This window comes from Lepisosteus oculatus, chromosome 7, assembly GCF_040954835.1.
Source record: "Lepisosteus oculatus isolate fLepOcu1 chromosome 7, fLepOcu1.hap2, whole genome shotgun sequence".
Taxonomy (NCBI): domain Eukaryota; kingdom Metazoa; phylum Chordata; class Actinopteri; order Semionotiformes; family Lepisosteidae; genus Lepisosteus; species Lepisosteus oculatus.
This window is the reverse complement of record NC_090702.1, coordinates 51,901,595-51,921,548: the sequence shown is the minus strand read 5'-3', so window position 1 is coordinate 51,921,548 and position 19,954 is coordinate 51,901,595. Positions and strand designations below refer to the sequence as shown.

General features: G+C 42.1%; 1 protein-coding gene across 3 annotated transcripts in view; it reads right to left on the bottom strand.

Annotated features, from left to right (window-relative positions):
* The window catches only part of rassf8b (Ras association domain family member 8b), a 60,777-nt gene that overhangs the window by 5,832 nt on the left and 34,991 nt on the right, over positions 1-19,954 (bottom strand). For 2 of the 3 annotated variants that reach the window (XM_006633154.3, XM_015352137.2), the window contains exons 2-4: positions 8,007-8,213; positions 2,480-3,387; positions 420-564 (exon numbers count right to left, since the gene is read on the bottom strand). In XM_006633154.3, coding sequence (XP_006633217.1) covers positions 420-564; positions 2,480-3,387; positions 8,007-8,109 — 1,156 coding nt within the window. In that variant the 5' untranslated portion in view covers positions 8,110-8,213. Of the gene's footprint in view, positions 1-419; positions 565-2,479; positions 3,388-8,006; positions 8,214-18,725; positions 18,899-19,954 lie in introns of those variants that run through there. The other variant, XM_015352136.2, reaches the window with a different exon arrangement.

The following is a 19,954-nucleotide window of genomic DNA, read 5'->3' as shown; positions in this document are numbered from 1 at the left end:
GTGAATATATTCGACAGGAAACATTATCTCACTTGCATTAATGTTGTATCTCTTAAAAAAGACAAAAAGAAGACTGATAATTCAAAATGGCAGTCAGCCATATATATACAAGATCACTGTTAATAAACCAAGGAACAACATGGATGAAGAAATAAACATTAGCCCTTGCCATTGGGTAATTATAAACAAAGCAGGATTAGCTGTCTTTTTAGAAAGGTCCATGTTCTATCACTGTAGTCAGAGCTTGTTAAGATTCATATATTCCCTGATTCATAGAAACGTGCTGTTCAGCGCATGGATCAAAAAAAAGTAACGAGTCCGTGGTTGGAAATCTGCTTCGTTTAGAACATAAGAAAGGTTACGAAGGAGAGGGGGCCATACAGCCCGTGTAGCCCGTTTGGGGAGCTCCTGGTAGTCACCTTTCCCCAGCTCTGACAGGGCCGACTCTTCCAGGCTGGGCTCCGCTGGCAGCACGGTGACCTTGGCTCCGGTCTGCTGAATGAACTGCTGCAGGTTCACTTGCCTCAGCTCCTTGGTGAGCTGCTCGAGCTCCTGCTCCTTCTCCTGGGGGGACAATTCAGCGCACACAGAAGTGAGCATCTAGCACATCGGCTACTCACGCGCACAGAGAGCAATGGGACCGGAGCGGGTTTTCCGGTTTCACACTGCTCCAAAAGCCGCGTGCTATACGCTGATCACAAGCAGCTAGAGTAAAAGAAAGACAACACATCCTCATGATTGTTTAAACAATTTTTTAAAGGGGCACTGCAGTGCTATGTTTGTATTTTGGGTTATAATGAATTGGCAATGATGAGTGATTCTCAAACCACATTGAAACTACCAAGTACATAGTAACATGTACAACCTCCAATTTACAACACAAAAGAGATCGTTTCAATGTATGCATAGCTCCATATTCGTCATTGACTGCGATTCTGAATGCACTGTAGACGTGTTTTAGACCAAGTGAAGGATTAATAAATATTTTCAGTTCTTGGATACAATTAAGTATTGGAAAAAAAGAGCAACCTTCTAACCAACTAAAATACACTCATAATAAATGTTGTTAGGAGAACATGTTTCTCATATGCCCACAAGAACTAGTGAGCAGGAAGGGCTGCTTTCTCATCAAAAATTCGCACAAACTCTCACACGTGGCAAGACTAGGGATTTCTGATTCGCTTGCGACAACATAATAATACCTTCAAGCCACTCATTTCATGAAACACCACAGGCACCATAGCCCGGAGCGGGAGATTCAGTGCCGAACTGAAGAAGAGACATGTGCCTCCCTCACAGACAGTCCTATAAGCCTGCCAGCTCCAGGGAGGCCGCTGAGAGCAAGAAAGAGCTCCTGACTTATCCCACCTGGCCTTTGCTGTCAGTCAATTGTGCACTAGCAACTGGGGAATACAGGTCACAGTTAGGTGGTGGTATAATCCAGGTTGAAATCGAATTCAATCACCACTCACGTGAGTTTACTGGTTGGAAAAAAAATCAGTTACACATATAGAGTAGGGGGGCCTTTTTGTGACGCTAGGATATACTGACACTGCTCACCGCCTGTAGGCCTCATGCAAGATAGTCCTTTCCTTGTGTTAAGTGCTTTTCTGGATCGTGAAAGCTGTGTTGGCACAGACAAGCCCATGCCCAAAGGACTTCAAAACTGGACAAAAGGTCCATATGTAGGCAAACGTCCTGTGTGCCTGCTGCTTCCATCTGACACGTAGTAAGAATAACTTGGGGGTGAAGACAAGGGCTGTGATCTGTAAAGTCCATTCAAACCTCCAAGTGAGAAGTCCTATCACATCACCCTGGATGCTCTCTCAGCAATAGCACAAGAAGAAATTAGTGAAAAGGCCAGAGAAGGGGAGTGACATATGATTAAGTAAGATGGAGACTCCTTGGGGTGATTTAAAAAAAAAAATTCCAATCTATAGTTTGGCTGTGTCCTGGTAAAAGAAAAAAGTTCCTTTTTTAATAAAATAAACATACTGTTAGAATTGTACTAAAAGTTTCAACCATCAAGTTGTGTCATCAACAAACAAAGCCCAATGTAGTGTGGCAGATCTAAATAAACAAATGGTTAAAGTACAATTCAAATTACTGAAGAGCAGCTTAAACTCGAGAGCAGATCATTTTAAATTTATGTTTTCTCCAATTCTCAATGGCAAACAATGCAATCTCACTCAAATATGGGAGGACAAAGAAGGAAAGTCTTGTACTCTACCCATCTAAAGAAAGTGATGAGGGAAAAGGGAAAAAAAGAACAATTTACTAAATTTGAATAGATTATAGATTATAGTCACTGCAGTCACCACACACACACTGTATGTGACCACAACAGTAAACAAAATATTTTTTTGTTTTCAGGGAGGATTTTCTGACTTCAGGCACTTAATATATATTTTCATTCTCTAAAACAGTTCCTTTTGGACCACTTACCAATCACACCACGCATCACTTTTGTCCATCTTACCTGCAACCTCCTGGTGGCCTGTCCGAGAGACCTCTCAACTGCTCGGCAGCTGCTCTCTAGCCTGGCCGTGTGCTGCGCCTGGCTCTCCAGCTCCCTCTTCGCCTTCAGGATCTTCGCCTTCACCTCCTCCTCGTCGACCTGCTGCGTCTCCTGCATCTCCTGCTGGAGCTTCTCGGCCTCGATGCCCGCGTCCATGCCCTGGATCTTGGCCAGGTACTCCGCCAGCTTGCCCTCGCACTCCTGGATCCGGCGCCTCATGTCCTGCAGCTGCTCCCTCAGCTGCTTCTCGTTCTCCTGCTCGATCTGCAGCTCGTTCTCCCAGAACTCCTCCTCCTCGATCTCCACCTCGTTCTTCTTCACCCGCTGCTCCAGCCGCAGGACCTCCTCCTCCAGGCCGCCGGCGCCCCCGCCGTTCCTCTCGGCCCAGAGCCGCAGCTCGGCCTCGTGGCTCTCCAGCCGCTGTTCCAGGGCCTGCAGCTTCTCCTTCTGCAGCTTGACCAGCCTGCACAGCTCCTCCGTGCCGGCCCGCGGGGAGTTACCGTTCAGCGCCTTGTGCTTCCCCTCGGCCTCCTTGCCCTTCCCGAAGATGTCCAACAGGCCCTTGGCGCCGCCCGTGAAGGTCAACGACTTCCGTTTGGGCTCCTTGCGCTTCAGCGACTTGTCGCTCTGGGGCCGGAGCTTGGCCAGAGGGGGTAGGCTCTGCCGGTACAAAGTCCTCTCCGGGATGCGAGCCATGCTGTCCGAGGTGGGCCTCTCGCTCAGCGAGGGCCCGGTCCTCTTCAGGATGAGCTGAACGTCGCTGGCGTACTGGCCCCATTTATTCAGGGAGATGATGGGGTTCTCGTGCGGAGCTAGGTGTCTCTCGGTCTCCCTCCACTTCTCGATCAGCGTGTACCTTCCAGTCCGACCTACAAGCAGAGAAGCGGGGCCGTCAGCGCCTCAGGGAAGTGCCAGATTGTACAGGACATCTTGCTATAAACGCGTTTAAGCACGAGGTGTAAAACAAGCCAGCTTTGTTTTGAAAGACTTTGTGGAATTTTCCAGCATAAAAAAAATAATTGCATGTAGAAAAGCCTTTAGGAACCACATGCAATCCTCTTTTTTACATTTTAAGATGTGCACACTCGAATTATACCCAAGGGGGCTTCAAATGTTTCAACAGCCTAAGATCCTATTTTCCATTACTAATGTACAATTCATGCTGTGGTTTTGTGAAGTATCCCCGCGAATGTAGAAGAAACATGAGATAAAGTGGCTTGAATGGTGGAGCCGGTTTAATCAGCGCTCATACTGAAGTTGTAGCTTTGGCCAGCTGCTTCCCCTCCCTTAATAACTACCTGTCAATCAACCTCAAGCTAATCAGACCATTACCAGCAAGAGGAGGGAAGAGGCAATTCATGCCTGTCCTGAATAAAGCTTTGTCATTTTCCAGTGCATATAATTTAGTTTTCAGCTAATTACTCAACCTTCTCACTCTGTAGTCAGAACTCTGTTGATGCCAGTCTAACATTCAGAAAATGAAACATAAATATGTAAAAAAAAACTAAGTAAGTTTCAACATTTGACTTCCTCCATTTTTGTTTGGTTTTGTTAAAGATTTATGGGATTCACTCCAAAAGGGTGCAGTGCATTGAGGCAGTAAATTAATAGGATCAGTTTTGCACTGCGATTTACCACTTTTTCATAAAGCAGTTCATGAATATGGCTTATTAAACTGCATTAGTAGCAATCAACAATGAAACCAGCCTCACCTACTGAACAGTCACAAATGGAAAACTACGGCAAATCCTTAGTAGCTGAAGACCTACACAGTGTGTAAGAGTGAAGGATTCTGTTTCTGTGTCTTTGGAACTGAATCACTACATAGGCTCACATATTAATGAATATAAATGGAAGATTCTATAATAAAACTGATATTTTAAAGAATCTATTATCTTACTTCTCACACAAAAGGGGCAGGACTATGGGAATTTTATTTCTCCAGAGCAAGCCCAGGGAAGAAATTTGAATTAAAAGCCACAGGTATGACTCTTAACTTACATTTTTAATAGCCTAATAATTCCCGTCCAGTAGCATTGTGGTATTCTGACTGCCAGGACGAGACAAGTAAAATCAAGAATACGGTTGATCGTGACAAATGCTGATCTAATGCCCACAGCTGTGGCAACGTACGGTACATGATGAGAAAATGATTCAACTGCCCTGGCAACAAATTCCTTTGAGAATACAGTGCAGGAAATAGTACTAAACCCGAAGAAAATTCTATGAAAACAAAGAAAAAAGTTAATTGGACGATAGAGCTTAACGGAGCTGCAAAACCCATCTCTCACACGGTACAACCCCTTTGCCATGTCAGACAAAAATTAATTCAACGGCACGTCCAATGATGTGCTAAAAATAAAAAATCCAGACCTGAAAAGACAAGACAGTAAGATGCTGTAGAAATGCAGTCTGAGAAGATGTGACTGGCCAAATTTCTTTTTCATTCTATTTTAGAGGGATATCCATCAGTTGATTAACAAAGACAACTTTGAGGAATGTGGATGAGCTCAGTGGAAATAATGAATGCCTGACAAGACGGAACAGTGTTATAAGACAATTGCCACAGGAAAACTCAATGACGTCACAAGACAGCATGGAAAGGAATAATCTGATCATCTTCACTACAGTTTCACAGAACCTGTGAATCTGCTTCATTTTTTATTGTGCACATGAGATAGAACGCTATGTCAGTAAAATGTTTTCAACTAATACGAATTGCTTTAAGTAACGGCAGCAGACTCACAGTGCTGCTTTGGTAGGGGTTGTGATTATTGCCCATTCTCAGAGGGATTTGGGGAGAATATGATTTGTTCTACCTCCAGCTGATTTTCAGACTGTCTGCTTGGATCCTTCACTCCTTATTCACTTGAAAAGATTAATTACTACTGGTTCACTGGTGTTTGGCCGTCTTACTTTATGTCAGACACATTTGATCCAAAATCTATTAAGTTATGCACAACAAGATGAAATAAAGCAGGACAAAATGGTAAAAAAGCATATTGCATTCTGTGTTAACAGCATGAATAAGTCACTGCCTGCCTTTCCTTACAGATGATAAACTATAGAGAATTCACAAGAAAAATGTCAAGATGCAGACAAGGACTAGAGTCCAGCTTTTGAGAAACTGCAATGTAAACCTACAGCATATATATCCATTACTTCAAAGAAGGGAAATTTGCAAATATGCAGTAGGACAAAAATCCAGTTATTACTGAACATATACAAGCTCTGCTCTTGAATCAGATGGGATGATGTAGTCCTAATCATCTTGTTTAGAAACAAAGGATCATAATCAGAAGTGTTTTAAAAATAGCTATTCTATGCGGATGAAGTTTAACAGTGTACACAATTCACTTGTAACTTTAAATAAGCTCATAACTTTATATAAATGCAATATGCCCCAACAGTATTCTGCATTGCCTAGCTTTTTTCTAAGCTGTTTCTTATTACTGCACTCACAGTTAGTGGTATTAGTGGATGATGCTGAAGAAATGGAAAAAATAAATACATGCAGGAAAATAACCTAGACTGCAGAGAACAGCCTACTACATAATTTATATAAAACACAGCTGTTCGAAACTTTATGATTGCAATGCATATAAGCAGCAGAAAACACACTGTCTCTGGAAGACCTTTAAAGACCGTGTGACAATGAGCAAGTCCCCACCTCATTCAGGGTTGATAAGCTTACCCGACAGAAACATGCATGCTGTCAAGTGGTGCTTTCACATTTTGTCATTGTCTTTTTGTACTTTGCATCCATTTATTCAGGAAGCGTGGTTCTTAGGACAAAACAACGAGCCAGGTGCACTTACGATGTTCCACTGGACTGCCTCATACACACAGCCCACTGAATGGCCGAGGAAAACTGAAGACCTTCTAAGTGAGCACTAATGGCCACTACCATTGCCTTAACATTCAGTGAAAGAGACAGTGCTCATCAACAGATACCACATAACACAGTCAGAAAAACAAGACTGTTGTCTGTACTTCTGGGTAAAATGCATACTTTGCTACATTCTTAACATAGAAAGCACAATGTAAACCTTTGCATCAGAGGTATTAACACTTACAGTGCAAATCAGGAAATAAATACATGAAAAATAAAGAACATTCATTTGACAAAAATGGATCCTTTAAAAAAAACACTCATTTTAAGAGAGAATACTATCAGCATTAACAAATTTCCAAAATATTCATTCTATTCTTTGACTAACTGCAAACTATTCTTTAAGACAGAAATCTCAGATTATACAAAGTTATACAAAGCGTAATAAAACAGGCTTAATAGCAAAACAGTTTTATGACAGGTCCTTGGAAACACTAATATGATAGAAGTGACTCAGTGTTGATAGCAAACGCAAGTTTTTGAGTGTGAAGAACCTGCACTGGTATTGGACACTATTTCCTTATTGTTTTGTGCTTTTGTTCTAAATATCATCTGAACCGCATTTTGCTCTGTTTATAAATCTATACAGTTACAAAATTACGTCTTTCCTAGGTGAAAAGTGTTGAAGTGGATCGAGCAATATATCGACAAATTAATTTTAATTCTCCAAAAATGAAGACCGGATTCTGTGACGTGACTTGTGTTGTTTAACTTGTGTAAAAACTGGGTTAGAGAGCAACAGAGCTGGCACGAACAGCTGGCTAGGGATGGGTGGGTGAGAGAGAGGTGGAACGACGTGATTAAACCAAAACTACCACTCTGGGATGGGAAATAACAGCAGCTGAGTCATGAAGCACCAAAGCCCCAGATTTCCTCCAGAAAATTAAAAGTCACATCTGAAACTATTTCATCTCTTGCTTTTAATTATTCTCCCTTACAAACTGGGCCTGAAATGTGACCAGTAAAGAGCTTGAGGTTATGGAAGCAAAGCCCACTCCCTGGGGTTAGGAGGACACTGGCTCCATGCACACACAGACACTGTGATTTAGCCCAATTAGGAATGGCTTCAAATAACAGGAAACAGACCCAAAGCCTGCAAACAAGAAATGGAAACGATCCCTCCAGTACCATTGATAAATTGTCTGCAGCATTTAAAAAGAAGATGAGTTACACACTGTTAGGTTCTTATTTTTATTTAAGAGAGCCAAGGAAACCCACAAGTTTCTTATACTTCAGCTGCAGCTCTAAATAAACAGATCAAAATTCTGCTCTTTCAAAGCTTTGAGTCTTTCTTTGTATATCTAACATAATATCTACACAGGTTGGTGGAGAAAAAAAAATAATACCTTCTGCTGTTTCAAAGGAAAACCAAAGCAGAGAATGTCAGTTACCGATAAAACAGGTTTGAATTTTGTTCCGACGACAGTAAGACCACGTCTTCCAGAAACTAAACTAACGAATATCCGGGACTTCAGCTGGGTATAGTAAAATGGCTTGTCTTTCGGAGGAGAGTCCTCTTTAACGTGCAGAACAGTGTGGAAGGTTGGACCACTCTTCCCGGCTGTATACAGTACATCCGACTTCATTCATTCTCACCTATCGCTTGGGCGAGTGCGATCACCACCTCCTGGCAGGTCGTGGCTTCTGTGACGCCGCAAACAATTCTCTGGACCCCGTCCACCCAGACCTTCAGCTCCATGATGCACCATCAGACGAGCGAGGGGCCGAAAACTGCTGCCTTCCAGGAGCTCGTGTCATTCCTCCATGCCAGGGGCAGGTGGGAGCAGTTGTTTCAACACCACCCTGAATTCAAAGACAAGCGGGAGCAAGGATCAGTTCAATATGTCCAATACAAATCCACTTTTTAAAAAAACCAACAAATTCAATTTCAAAATCACAAGACGAGGCTGAGGATGTTGCTGAGGGCCCTATCCTATGAAACCGGTAGGACTTCCAGTTATACGGAAGTCTGCTCTGTCCTACTTGACACCGTAATGATCCCACCTTCAAATATACAATGTGGGCTTTTCATTTACCGAGATTAATTTTTCAGTATGTGTCACAGTACATTACCAAAAACACAGATAACCTCTCGCAAATACAGGCAAAATTCATTAAAAAGGCTGCTGCTGCAAGCAGAGAGATATCCGTAATATGAAGCTAAAGAAGCTCCAGCAAGCATTTATTATTATTAACAACAGCAACAAGGCTGAAGAAGCAGTCGTTTGTAACTCCACTGACACAATTCTAACGTCACGTCATTTTAAAGTCAAGACACAGAGAAGAGGAATTGGATATCATGAGCAAAAAAAGATTTTCCTGACTACTTCTTCTCAAAAGGTTTTGTAATAAAATGTTGTATAAAGTAATACATATGAACCAATTTGAAGCATAGAAAGAGGTTTTCTAAGATACATCTGGATAGCATTCTATCCAATGTTTAAATTATTTACTGAGAAAGGTTTGAAGTTCAAGGTACAATATTTTTCAGATTCAATCAAGCTGCGATAACCCCCATGATACACAGAGTACCTTGTCCAGCACCAGTGTGCTTACAGAGCCAAGAGATGACTGTAATTGCTCTAAACTGGAAAACAAATAAATCATGTAATGTCTGGCGTATACTTTGTTTTTGCAAAACATTAAACATATAGTAACAACATGAGCAATGGTTCTTAACAGACTGAAAATACAAATTCAATACAAATTGAAATCAAATTCAAGTAATTTCTAAATTTGACTTAATGTAATTTGCACACTACCACACACATGCCAGTTAGGAGAAAAGCCAATTGTAAGGTATATGTTTATAACAGTATATAACAGGATAATTTCTTGTGCATAAAAATTAAGTCAGCTTAATGATTTAAGACTACAGTGACAATAACTAATGTGATATAATAATTTTTGGAACACAACAGACAACACAACAGAAAAATAAAATAACTTCCAATCCCACATAAGGCCCTCATGGTGATACTTTTGTACTTAGATGGCAAAGAACACAGTAAAAAAGGCTAAAAAACCCTCACCCTAGCCTGTAACAAGGTGTATTTATCATTTTTAAAAGAGTGCAATGCAGACCAAAATCTATTAACCTTTCAGAATGAGGTAAATCATTCACTATTGGCGGGACTGTGGAAACCGATTAAAAGGAGCCATGAGCTAACAAAATAATTAACCCCACTCTCAATCGAGGGCCTTGCCTTGTTTACTGAACATTCTGAAGTAACCAGTCTGTGCCAAATGCCAAGCACATCCATAAGGAATTTCATTAGCACAGATCTTGCTGACTGGGGCGCAGTTCTGCTCCATCAACAAAACAAGTCCCCACCATCTTTCAAATGTCAACAAACACCACTAAGCACTTTCATACTATACTTGTAAGGTTAGATTCAAATGAGAGAGCTACTGCTGTTCTCACTTCTGCTTTTATTATGAAAACCACTATCGCCAAATGAAAGGCAAGATGTACAGTATACTGCATATAACTGTTACTCTTCCTGTGGTCTGTGCATCTAAAATCTTAATCCCTGGTCTGCATTTAACTTATTTCATTACAGAGTCACGTCTTTAACCCTTTCAAGTGTTTTGGCCAGAGAAAACAACTGCTCACTCCATTCAAACCAAAGTTTGGAGAAATGTGTTGGGGGTATCCAGCCCTGGTGTTAAGAGAGCCACAGCATGACAAATAATACATTTCTGAGCACTTGGAACAAGTTAATGTTGACCACATCCTTAAATGAATCAGTTCAGAGATCATTTGAAAAGAAAATGCCAACTCACTCTAGCTCTCCACAACAGTTGGCTATTCCTGACTAAACAGAACCAATTACCTTAACAAAACTCAGATTCCCTGTCTTGATAAGCCCAGCTAGACTGCAGTTTTCCACAGCCAGGGTTGCCCAACTCTGCAATATACCAATAGGTGCCACATTTTTCACATTCTTCTTTCACATTCTAACAGTCTACGTTTGCATAATCAATGCCTGACGAACTCACCACCTGATTTGGTTTCAGGTTAAAAAACAGCTTGTTGCATAATAACATCAATGACTGGTGCCCACAGAGAAAGAAGCTCTTTACAGTAGCCAGTCACACCCAGGCAAGTCTTTTCTGGGGGGTGTGAAGAAATTGGAGCACCTGGTGCGAACCCATACAAGTAAGATGCCAAAGGCCCTGAATCACAACCATACCCCCAGAGCTAATGACAGGAAAGTGTTCAACTGAGTATTATTCCAGCAGAACTGAACCAAAATAGCTTTTTTAAATGCAACACACAAAATAAAGAGAGGTGTTCGGCTCAGCGAACTGAAATAACAGTGCCCACATCGTTTCAATTACAGTGCCAAAGAACCTAGACAGTGATTTACGCGATTACTCTACGTGCTAAAATGTGGGCTGCTATTTTTAGTTAAGAAGAAACAAACAGCCAGGGGGAGGTGTGAGGAGTTGGGCATGTTGGGAGTATTCCACCAGAGAGGGGAGACCTTATCCCACTGACACCGCACCCCAGCATCCAAATCCACTTCCCAAACCCCCCGGCCTACATGCCTATAGACACATACAGTATATAAACACTGAGCTGCTGCAGAGTCAAGGGGGCACACCTTCACGGTCTTTGATTGATCTCAATTCTAACAGCAGAGTAAAGAGCAGGCAAAGAATATGAGAGGGTCTGACAGCACATCTGGGCATCCATCACGGCTTCAGCGCTCTGGCAATTAACATCAGGCACAGGTCTGCTGCCATTCCCGCAGAATTCCAATCTCACTGTTCACAGAGGATGAACAGAGTTATATATATTTATAACCCGGTTTTATCTGGAATGAGTATAATTAATTGAATGGGTATTTCACAGTGCATTTAGCTGGTTACTCCAGATAAGGCTGTCAAGAAAAAAAAAGCTATTGATTCCCATGCTTTGTGTTCTGGTGTGAGAATATTTATTATACAATAAGGTGACTTGCCTTTTTCGTCATGAATGTTTTTGGCTGATTACCAGAATTTCCCACATCTAATGTATAGTATGACAGTATTGTGTCTCAACTGAGACAGTAATATACGTTTACAGCAACATTACAATACAGAAAAAACTACAAATAACCTCATATCTAGCATATACACTCTGAAACAGCTCTATTGATGTCTGGTATTCACGTGGAGTGAAGGGAATGGAATCAGCAAGATCCATCCACTTCCCTCTGCTGCTTGTTGGGCGACTTGACAAGACTGCTGCACATCGGCAACCCACTGAAGCTCCAGAAAGGGAGACACTTCACAATTGACACCGGCAACAACACCTGAAGAAGGACCATGAGCTGAAAGGAACCCTAATTTGTTCATTTTACAACAGCTGCAGGAGCTTTCACCATCACATGCAAGCACTCGCACTCATGTCCCAACAGTACAGTTTTGACCCGGCCAGGTCACATTCGCAAACCAGGACCCAGCTAATCAGATCCTTTGTGTGCAATGAAAGACTATGACACAGTTTCTCATGCATCCCTGGCTCTGTACTATTCAAACAGAATTTACCAAAGGTTATGCAGCACCACAATACAATCCCCATCATTTCTGAGTCAGCAATCCTCTGACGTTTAGCAAATGTTCCCTTCTTCCTGAGCTACCTTCTTTCTTTGAGATCCGTCCAGCAACAGGTCTAAATATGCAAGTATAAATAATAATAAGAGAATTTCAGAATTCCTCCAGATACTCTGGTTCCCTACGACAGTCTAAAGATATACTGGTAGGCTAACTGGCATCTAGATAATTGGACCCGTGTGTTTGTGTCTGTGTCTCTCCTGTGATAGACTGGTGTCCCATCCAGGGTGTATCCTGCCTTGTGCCTGCTGCTTGCAGGGATAGGCTCTGGCTCCCCTGCAAACCTGTATTGGGTGAAGCAGTTGGAAAATGGATGGATAGAAATGCAGTGTTCGTGATGTGCACAAGAAATGAAGCACAATTTACAGTATGTCAATTAAGTGTACTGGGATGTGAAATCCAGAAAAAAAAGGGGTTTTGTTGGGCACACAGGTGGCCGTCTTCCCTCTGAACCAGACGTTTCGCAGTGCTCCCCGAGATCTCGGAGCCTTGACAAATGACAAGCTGTGCTTTAAGTGCAGGTTGACGGAGGAGCCTCAGGAGTCTTCGGGATCGCTGGGTGGGTGTGAGGCTTAATGAGAGACAAGGAAGCAATAATTCAGGTTGACTGAAAAATGGAGATGTATGAAATGCCAGCCGTAAAAAGGCTGCCTATATGCAGCAGAGAGACTGGCTTGAATACAGCCGCCCGAAAAAATACTAAGCTGAGAAAAAAGCTGCCTCGATGCAGCAGGGAGACTTGCTTGAAAGCAGTTGTCTGAAACAATATTAAACTGCTATTACAAATAATAGCACTGTGAGTCAGCAATGCTAACCAGTGCGGCACCGAGCCACCCTGCCATGTTAGAGTACTTTTCAAAAGAGCAGGGTTATTAACCATGCTGTGTTGGCTAATTTCCTCTCTGCAATTAGGCAACTTGGCCTAATTACATTTCCCCCTGAATTCAACAGGTCAACTGGTTTCTCCCTTCTCCCAGTGACTGGCTGTGTAGTGCGGCCACTGGCAGAAGGGCTGCCACAGGTCACCCTGATGGGTGCTGCACCGACCCCAACAGGAGAATCACAAGTTTAAATCCCGGGTGCGGCTCTGCTGCTGCGCTCTTCAGCAAGTCACTGCACTCATTTTGCCCCGCCTCTCTACAAATGAGAATTTGCCCCGTCAACTGACTTTGAAAAAGAGGAATAAAAATAAAATCTAGATATGCAAGCAGCAATCCATCTTAACATAATACTCAGCACATCTCAGCCTTCCTGTCACAGGAAAAGTTAACACTGTGACAGCAGTTTCATTAGTTAAACCCTGGTATCTTTATTAGAGCTGTCTACAATAGCGTGTCACTCTGGGTGACCCGACACTCGTCAAGCATTATTCTTTCTGTCATTGCAGCCAGTCATATCTGTTTCCTGGATGCACATATATTACTACATTCAAATTATCAGGATATTTACATACTTTCGAGGGCTTCTGCCTTCATTAAATCCTGCTCCAATTCCAAACTGTTTAAAAGCAAACTTCTTTTCTTTGCTTCAGCCATGCCAAGTCTCGAAGATGGGGGGCATCTTGGTACAAAACAAGTCTCCATCGAATGGCACCCATTTCGATGCAAAACACGACTGTTGCTGCTCAAATTGGATAAAGAAACGTGGGAAAGCAAAAGGGTCTGTCAGGTAATAAGTCTTCACACGGAAATGGAAATGAACAATCACACATAAAACACCGAGATGGTTCCAGCTGCCTGTGTGAGGGTGCTCTCCTTCTCGTACTCAGCCCCCATCTCTCACGGCACTAAATCTGTTCCCGGTTCTTTTATTATCCTCTGTTGCCAGGGGACGCTGCATCAATAGCATTTAAATAGGATGCTTTCGGTTGCAGGAGTAAGCACCTCGAAAACCATGTTTTGCATCTCATGGCTCGATCTTTCCCAAGCCCAAGCAGATAACAGAAGGCAAACGCTTTTATGGCCACTCAGCAAGAGTAGGAGATGCTGTGTGGCATGCATCCTCATCCTTGGTGATCTGTAACTTTATCCAAAGCGTCAAACTTGCCGACACGAGCAAAAAAAAACAACAACAACTGGGAAATCGAGACCAATGAGCAAATGGCCAACCGCATGAGTGAATAATTTGAGACAGATCCAGTCACCTTAAGTTTTACATGCAAACTGCAATCACAGGTCAAGAAGGTAAAACAAGAAAGATGCCTTAGGTGGTTCTGCAGAAAATTCAATACACTTTGAGCCGCATTATATGAACCAGTTTTCTGGGATTTCTCTAAACTTGCAGCAGAGGTCTGTTCTTTCCAGTAACACATATATGGTCATTTGAGACATTCTGCAACACGTAGCCTTGTATAGAATTATTCCATCAGTGGAGGGGTCTGCTTTTCTAGCTATTGTTTTACAATTAATGTTACAGTCTTGAAAAGAACAAAAGAAAAACATTCTGAGCCTGAAATACAGGCAGGCTACTGTATGTAATATTGATCGGGACAAAGCATTTGGAAACAAGAAAGAAGCTTATCTGGGAAAACTTCTATCAAAACTTTAAATTTCTAATGGAATTTTGTTTTCAAGCAGAACAGTTTTGCAAAGATTATTAATCAGCCAGCAGATGTTTTCATTGGTTTTAACAATGTATAACAAAACTAGAACACTTTCTTGCTATGCAACCATTATCACTGATTTGTGTGAATAACAATATAGTACATGGAAGGAAATATTTTCTGTCCCTATATTTCATGACCAAGGACAAAGATACAAGAAGGAAAACATTAAAAATACTTGGAGATCGACCTTTCAGTTGACCTTCTTAAGAGTACTATCTGACTTCACCAGTCCTGTGATAGAGTACTTAACCCACTTCAAGAAGAACAAACTTCACTGTAATGGCTATTGTTACAACTGAAAAGGAATTGCTCTCTGCTTATCTCCCTTCCCTTTAGGCTCAAAACACAACATTGCTTTCACAGTATCTGGGCAACCATTACTTACTGTTCAACAAGTAGGTAGCTGCGTCAGCATGTGTAGGCTGTAAAGGAACAAGTAAAGGTTTATTCCATGGTGAAAAGAGAAGAAAGGAAACGTTTCGGTGTCAACACCCCCCGAAGAAGGCTCCATAGTTAAAACGTTGTGCTTCCTTTTTCCAGCATGGAATAATCCTTTACTGTTCCCAAAAGCACACATTGTCTTCAACATTAGTGACTACTATGCAGTGTATAACAACTGATGGAACCAATACAGGTTTTCTACACTGATGAAGAAAAGACGGGAGAACTCATGTCAACAGCTTAACTTGACAACAGCTTAACTCCCTCAGCTTGAGGGAGGTAAGGAATAACCCAAGGAAAAACTAGTTGAGACCTAACAAATACATACAAGTCTCTGCAGAATACAGATTTATTTGCACATTCACAGCTGCAATTCACATTGATAAAAACTATTTGCTTGGGGGAATAACTGTCATTTACCTACTTAAAAATGTATTTCATAGTTTAAGACATCTGGAAAATATCCTCAGGCCTGCCTGCCCATAACTAGTTGCACCCAAATTCACCCTGTGTTTTTCAATGGCCAAAAATGGCACTATTTCAAGATCAAACTCATTACGGATTCCAATGTACAGAACAGTATTTTACAACACTAGACAAATGTAATGTTGCATTTAACTTGTAAACATATATAATGTGAATGGAGAGAAGAAATACTTTTTATCAGACAGCCAACCACATTAGAACTTTGATGCAAATTTAAGAAAAATACTCATAAAACTGCCTGTAAAGTGTTCACCAAATTATACTGTCCTTTTTGCAAAGTTTACAGTTAAACTATGTATAATATATTGATGATAAAAAAACCTTTCCTTCACATTTATAAGCAGATGTTTAAATATACAGTATAAGAGTTCCTGCATGAGGGTGACGTCTTGGCCATTCCAGCGAATTATCTTTTCCAATCAGCCATCCATTCACTTCCTAACCACGTCATCCAATTCAGAGTCACAGCAGAAGCAGCGGAACCATCCTGGCAAGCAATGGGCGCGAGGCAGGGTCCACCCTGGATGGGGTACCAGTCCAACGCAGGGCTCACACAGACACAGCCGCTCAAACTCACAACTGGGCCCGTTTCCCCAGAAGGCACTTCACCTACCGGTACGGCTTTTGGATTGTGGGAGGAATGTGGAGCACCCGGTGGAAACCCACGCAAACGCGGAGCAAACATGCAAACTCCACACAGACAGCCCCCCATGAATTGACCCCAGGCCTCCTGCGCTGCCAGGCAGCAATGCTGACTCACGTGCCCCCACGCCACCCCCTTTTCGATCATGTTGCATGAAAACATATCGCCAGTGCAAATTTTCTTCCAGTTAAAATTGGGAAAAATAGATCAATTCACAACTTAAAAAATAGAAACAGGAATAGCAAAGAGTAACGTAACTTGAAGAAGTTAAGAATCTTAACAAGACCGGGATTTGTAATGACTCAAGAGATATATTGTCATTTTAGTTAATTGAAGGTGAAGAGGTCAGGCTGATATTTCAGTATACCTCAGTCCCTGTAGTGTTTCTGAGAATTACTGTACACCGTATCCATATGTGAAGTTCACTATGTGGGCTCTGATAGCTGGCAATACAATACTGTGTAGTAGAATCCTAAACAAACAGGCAATTGATCACCTGTCAAACATACAATAGCAGCTGTACACTGTAAAAACACAGCGAAAAACAGACAGAGGAAACCTGCAGGAAAAAGATCAGATTCTGGCTTTTCTCCGGCTCAAACTCTACAGTATACATACCTCGAGCTTCCAGTCCATTTATTCCATATCCCAGCCCAGACACAAACCACGTTGCCTCAATATCAGAAGAGAAAAAATCGCAGCTGTGCACAGGGGGACTTCAAAAACAATCTCAAACCCAGCGTGAGCACTGTGGTTTTCATTTTCTGAACTTTAAGCTCTCAAACCTATGATCTTTTAAAATGGCCCCCTTTCATATCTCAACACCCCCATGTCACATTTTAGTTTAATAAGTATTTTATAATTCAATAAATATAATAAAGAATAAATGGATTTCCTGGTTCCGAGTCATACAGATCAATCCTCTGGGTCTGATAATTGTCACATGTATCTAATGTTTGCCATAACCCCTCTTAAGAAAGACGAGCTATATCGCAGACATGACGACTTTTCTACGTAGTGTAATTCACATGATTGCATGCTACAATGGCTTTTGTGGTTTCCTAGTAAATATGAGTGTACAATGACTACCCAGATAGTGCATAGCGTCATGAGGTATAATTTTTAAAACGGAGACTGTAAAGAAGCATTTAGTAAAAGAATACCTAAAAGCTTTTCTTACACTTAGGTTTTTCTGTTAACATGAAAAGTGAAAAGTATTTGTTGAATTTCCATGGCATATCCAGAACACACCCCCCCCATCAGTCATGTTATGAAACAAACAAATGAACTCCAGTGTCAATGGAGGGAAGACTGGCTGATCACATAATACAAATGGGAGAACGAGATTAGTCGTACATTGAAGGGGCCGATAAAGGCCTTCCTAAGGTTACCTTATCTAATCAGCCTTCCCGAGGTTCTGTTATCTTGACTGCAAGTTATCTAAAGGTATTAAGTGACAGGACTCCAGCCTATGTCCTGACAAAGTAAATCAGACAAGGCTCAGCTTCGCCACCTTCCATATGTGCAAATGAGCTTCTCTGTCCAAGTTCCTGCCGAGTAAAGCCATGAGGATTAAAATAGTTTTCTTACACCCTTTTCACCGCTGTGACATTAAAACGCTACAAAAAAAAACAGTACATTCAAATCAACCTTGGCTTTCCTTGTGCTCAAAAGTTACAAAAATCGCACCTATCACCACCACCTCGGGCAACATGTTTCTCTTGCCATACAACCTTTAAGGACAAAGGGAAAGGCATCCCTCTGAAATGCGGTTTTGTGTCTGGAGCTGATCAAAAAAAGCTTGAAGAGGTGAATTTAAAGACACTTAGAACAAGCATCACAAGTTCTCCAGTCGTCACACAGCACAAGGCACCCAAACGCACAGCTCAGACAGGCTGGAGTCAGACTGCTGTTAACTCAGCTGCACTGCTGAGTTATGCTATCAGCTGCTGTCAAAGCAGAAGGTTTTAATGCTATAAAACTGCAATCATTAAAAATGTGTGGTTCTTTTTCTCATCACTGTAGAAATACCGCATATATCCTGGAGAAAGAAAAGATGACTGTAGTTTGTTCTTAAAAATAGTTGTCATATCAACATCTAACAACTTCTCTAAAGTTCTGAGGAAAATCCTCATTAATGGCGATTAATTTTCTAGGACTTCTATAAAAGACGAAACATTAAAACACAGTGCTGTTGGTTAGTAACCAAACACACCGCCTTATTTTTCAGCTCAGATGGGTGTATCGGTTTCATGCTGAAGAAGAATGTTGTAGAACTTCCCTTTCAAATTCCACAGTAGAAAAACTTTCATCTGAATGATCCTGCATGTTGCCCGCCCTACTTCTAAACTTCTTCTCAACTTTTCCCCAAATATGCTGCTGATAACAGTACGTGACTCGTGTTATTTTCATCAATTACACAAGAGAATCTGAGCCAACAAGATGCGCTGTGAAATCCTGTTTTGCTTCAGCCGGGGGGGGGTTTAGAAATCTTGTACTGAGCACAGCGACGCGAGACCGGGGTCTCGGCTCTTACCGCGGCGCGTGTCTGATCCAGCGCAGGCGCTCGTGGGAGTTCTGGCAAGGGGACTCCTGCTGCGGCGCGTTCCCCTTCTCCTCCCTCACTCGGCAGCTGGCGGGTTCAGCCGCGCTGATGGACGCCACCCGTGTTTTTCTTAAATGTTCTCCATCAAGCGGGATTTGGAGTCAGCCCTGCCCCTTCCCTGCCCCTGAGCGGCTGCTGAAATCGAGCCGCAGCTTCTCCCACCCCTCGGAGCCCGTCATGCCTCACCGTGATCTCTCCTTCATGCTGCGCTGAACACATGGGGCCAGCGCCGACAGACTCAACCCGTTTTGAGAAAGTGGTGTGTGTGTGTGTGTGCACAAGCGAGCGAGGGGGGCAATCATACCTGCCACTGTTCGCATAATCTCTTTCTTTTGTACAATGAGGAGGTATAACACCGCGGAGGAGACTGGCCGACCTAAAGAAAATAAAGTATTCTGGTTTGAATTAAAAGCTTACAGTACTGGATTGCAGCCCAATAATAACGGCCTCTCCTGCCACTGTTGGTTTTGTAGAGTCCGAATATGCCTTTTCAAACACTTCTCAGGCGGCTAACCACCTTGCACAAGTGTTCTATTAAATCCGCATCCATTTTCCAACTGTTTCTTCCCAATTCAGTGTTTCAGGGGAGCCAGAGACAACCTCGGCAAGCAACAGGCTTAGTGAGGTACAGTACATGCCGGAATAGGTACACTCCAGAGGGGACGCCAGTCCGTCACAGGGCAGGCTCCATGGAATGTCACATGCTGTGATTTACTGAAAGATTCCAGTGGGACTACTAAAACCAAATCTTAACCTTTCAAAAAAGCAGGAGAAGAATTTTTTTTTGTATCTTGAAATCCACCTAACGGCGATGTGCCTGAGTGTATCTTGAAGACAAGCAGGTTTTCCAGTTATTTGCTTTCAGAATGAAAGAGCATACAAACCACAATGGTTTCATTTGAAGATCAGCAGTTCTTCAACTCTAGATTGTATTAGCTGAAAAAGGCGCACCCAAAGTAAGAATGCAGTTTCTCCACCTGCACAGTTTAACATAAATCATGACTGTTTCTGGTATTTGGATTTTACCAAGTCGCTATTTCACCTCTCATATTTACAAAAAGTTATTTTTAAGCTTTTAATTGTTCCTTCCACGTTGATGCAGAAACGAAAATTAATTGAAAAAAGATGCATGTTAGCATACATATTCTTTGTACAAGAAC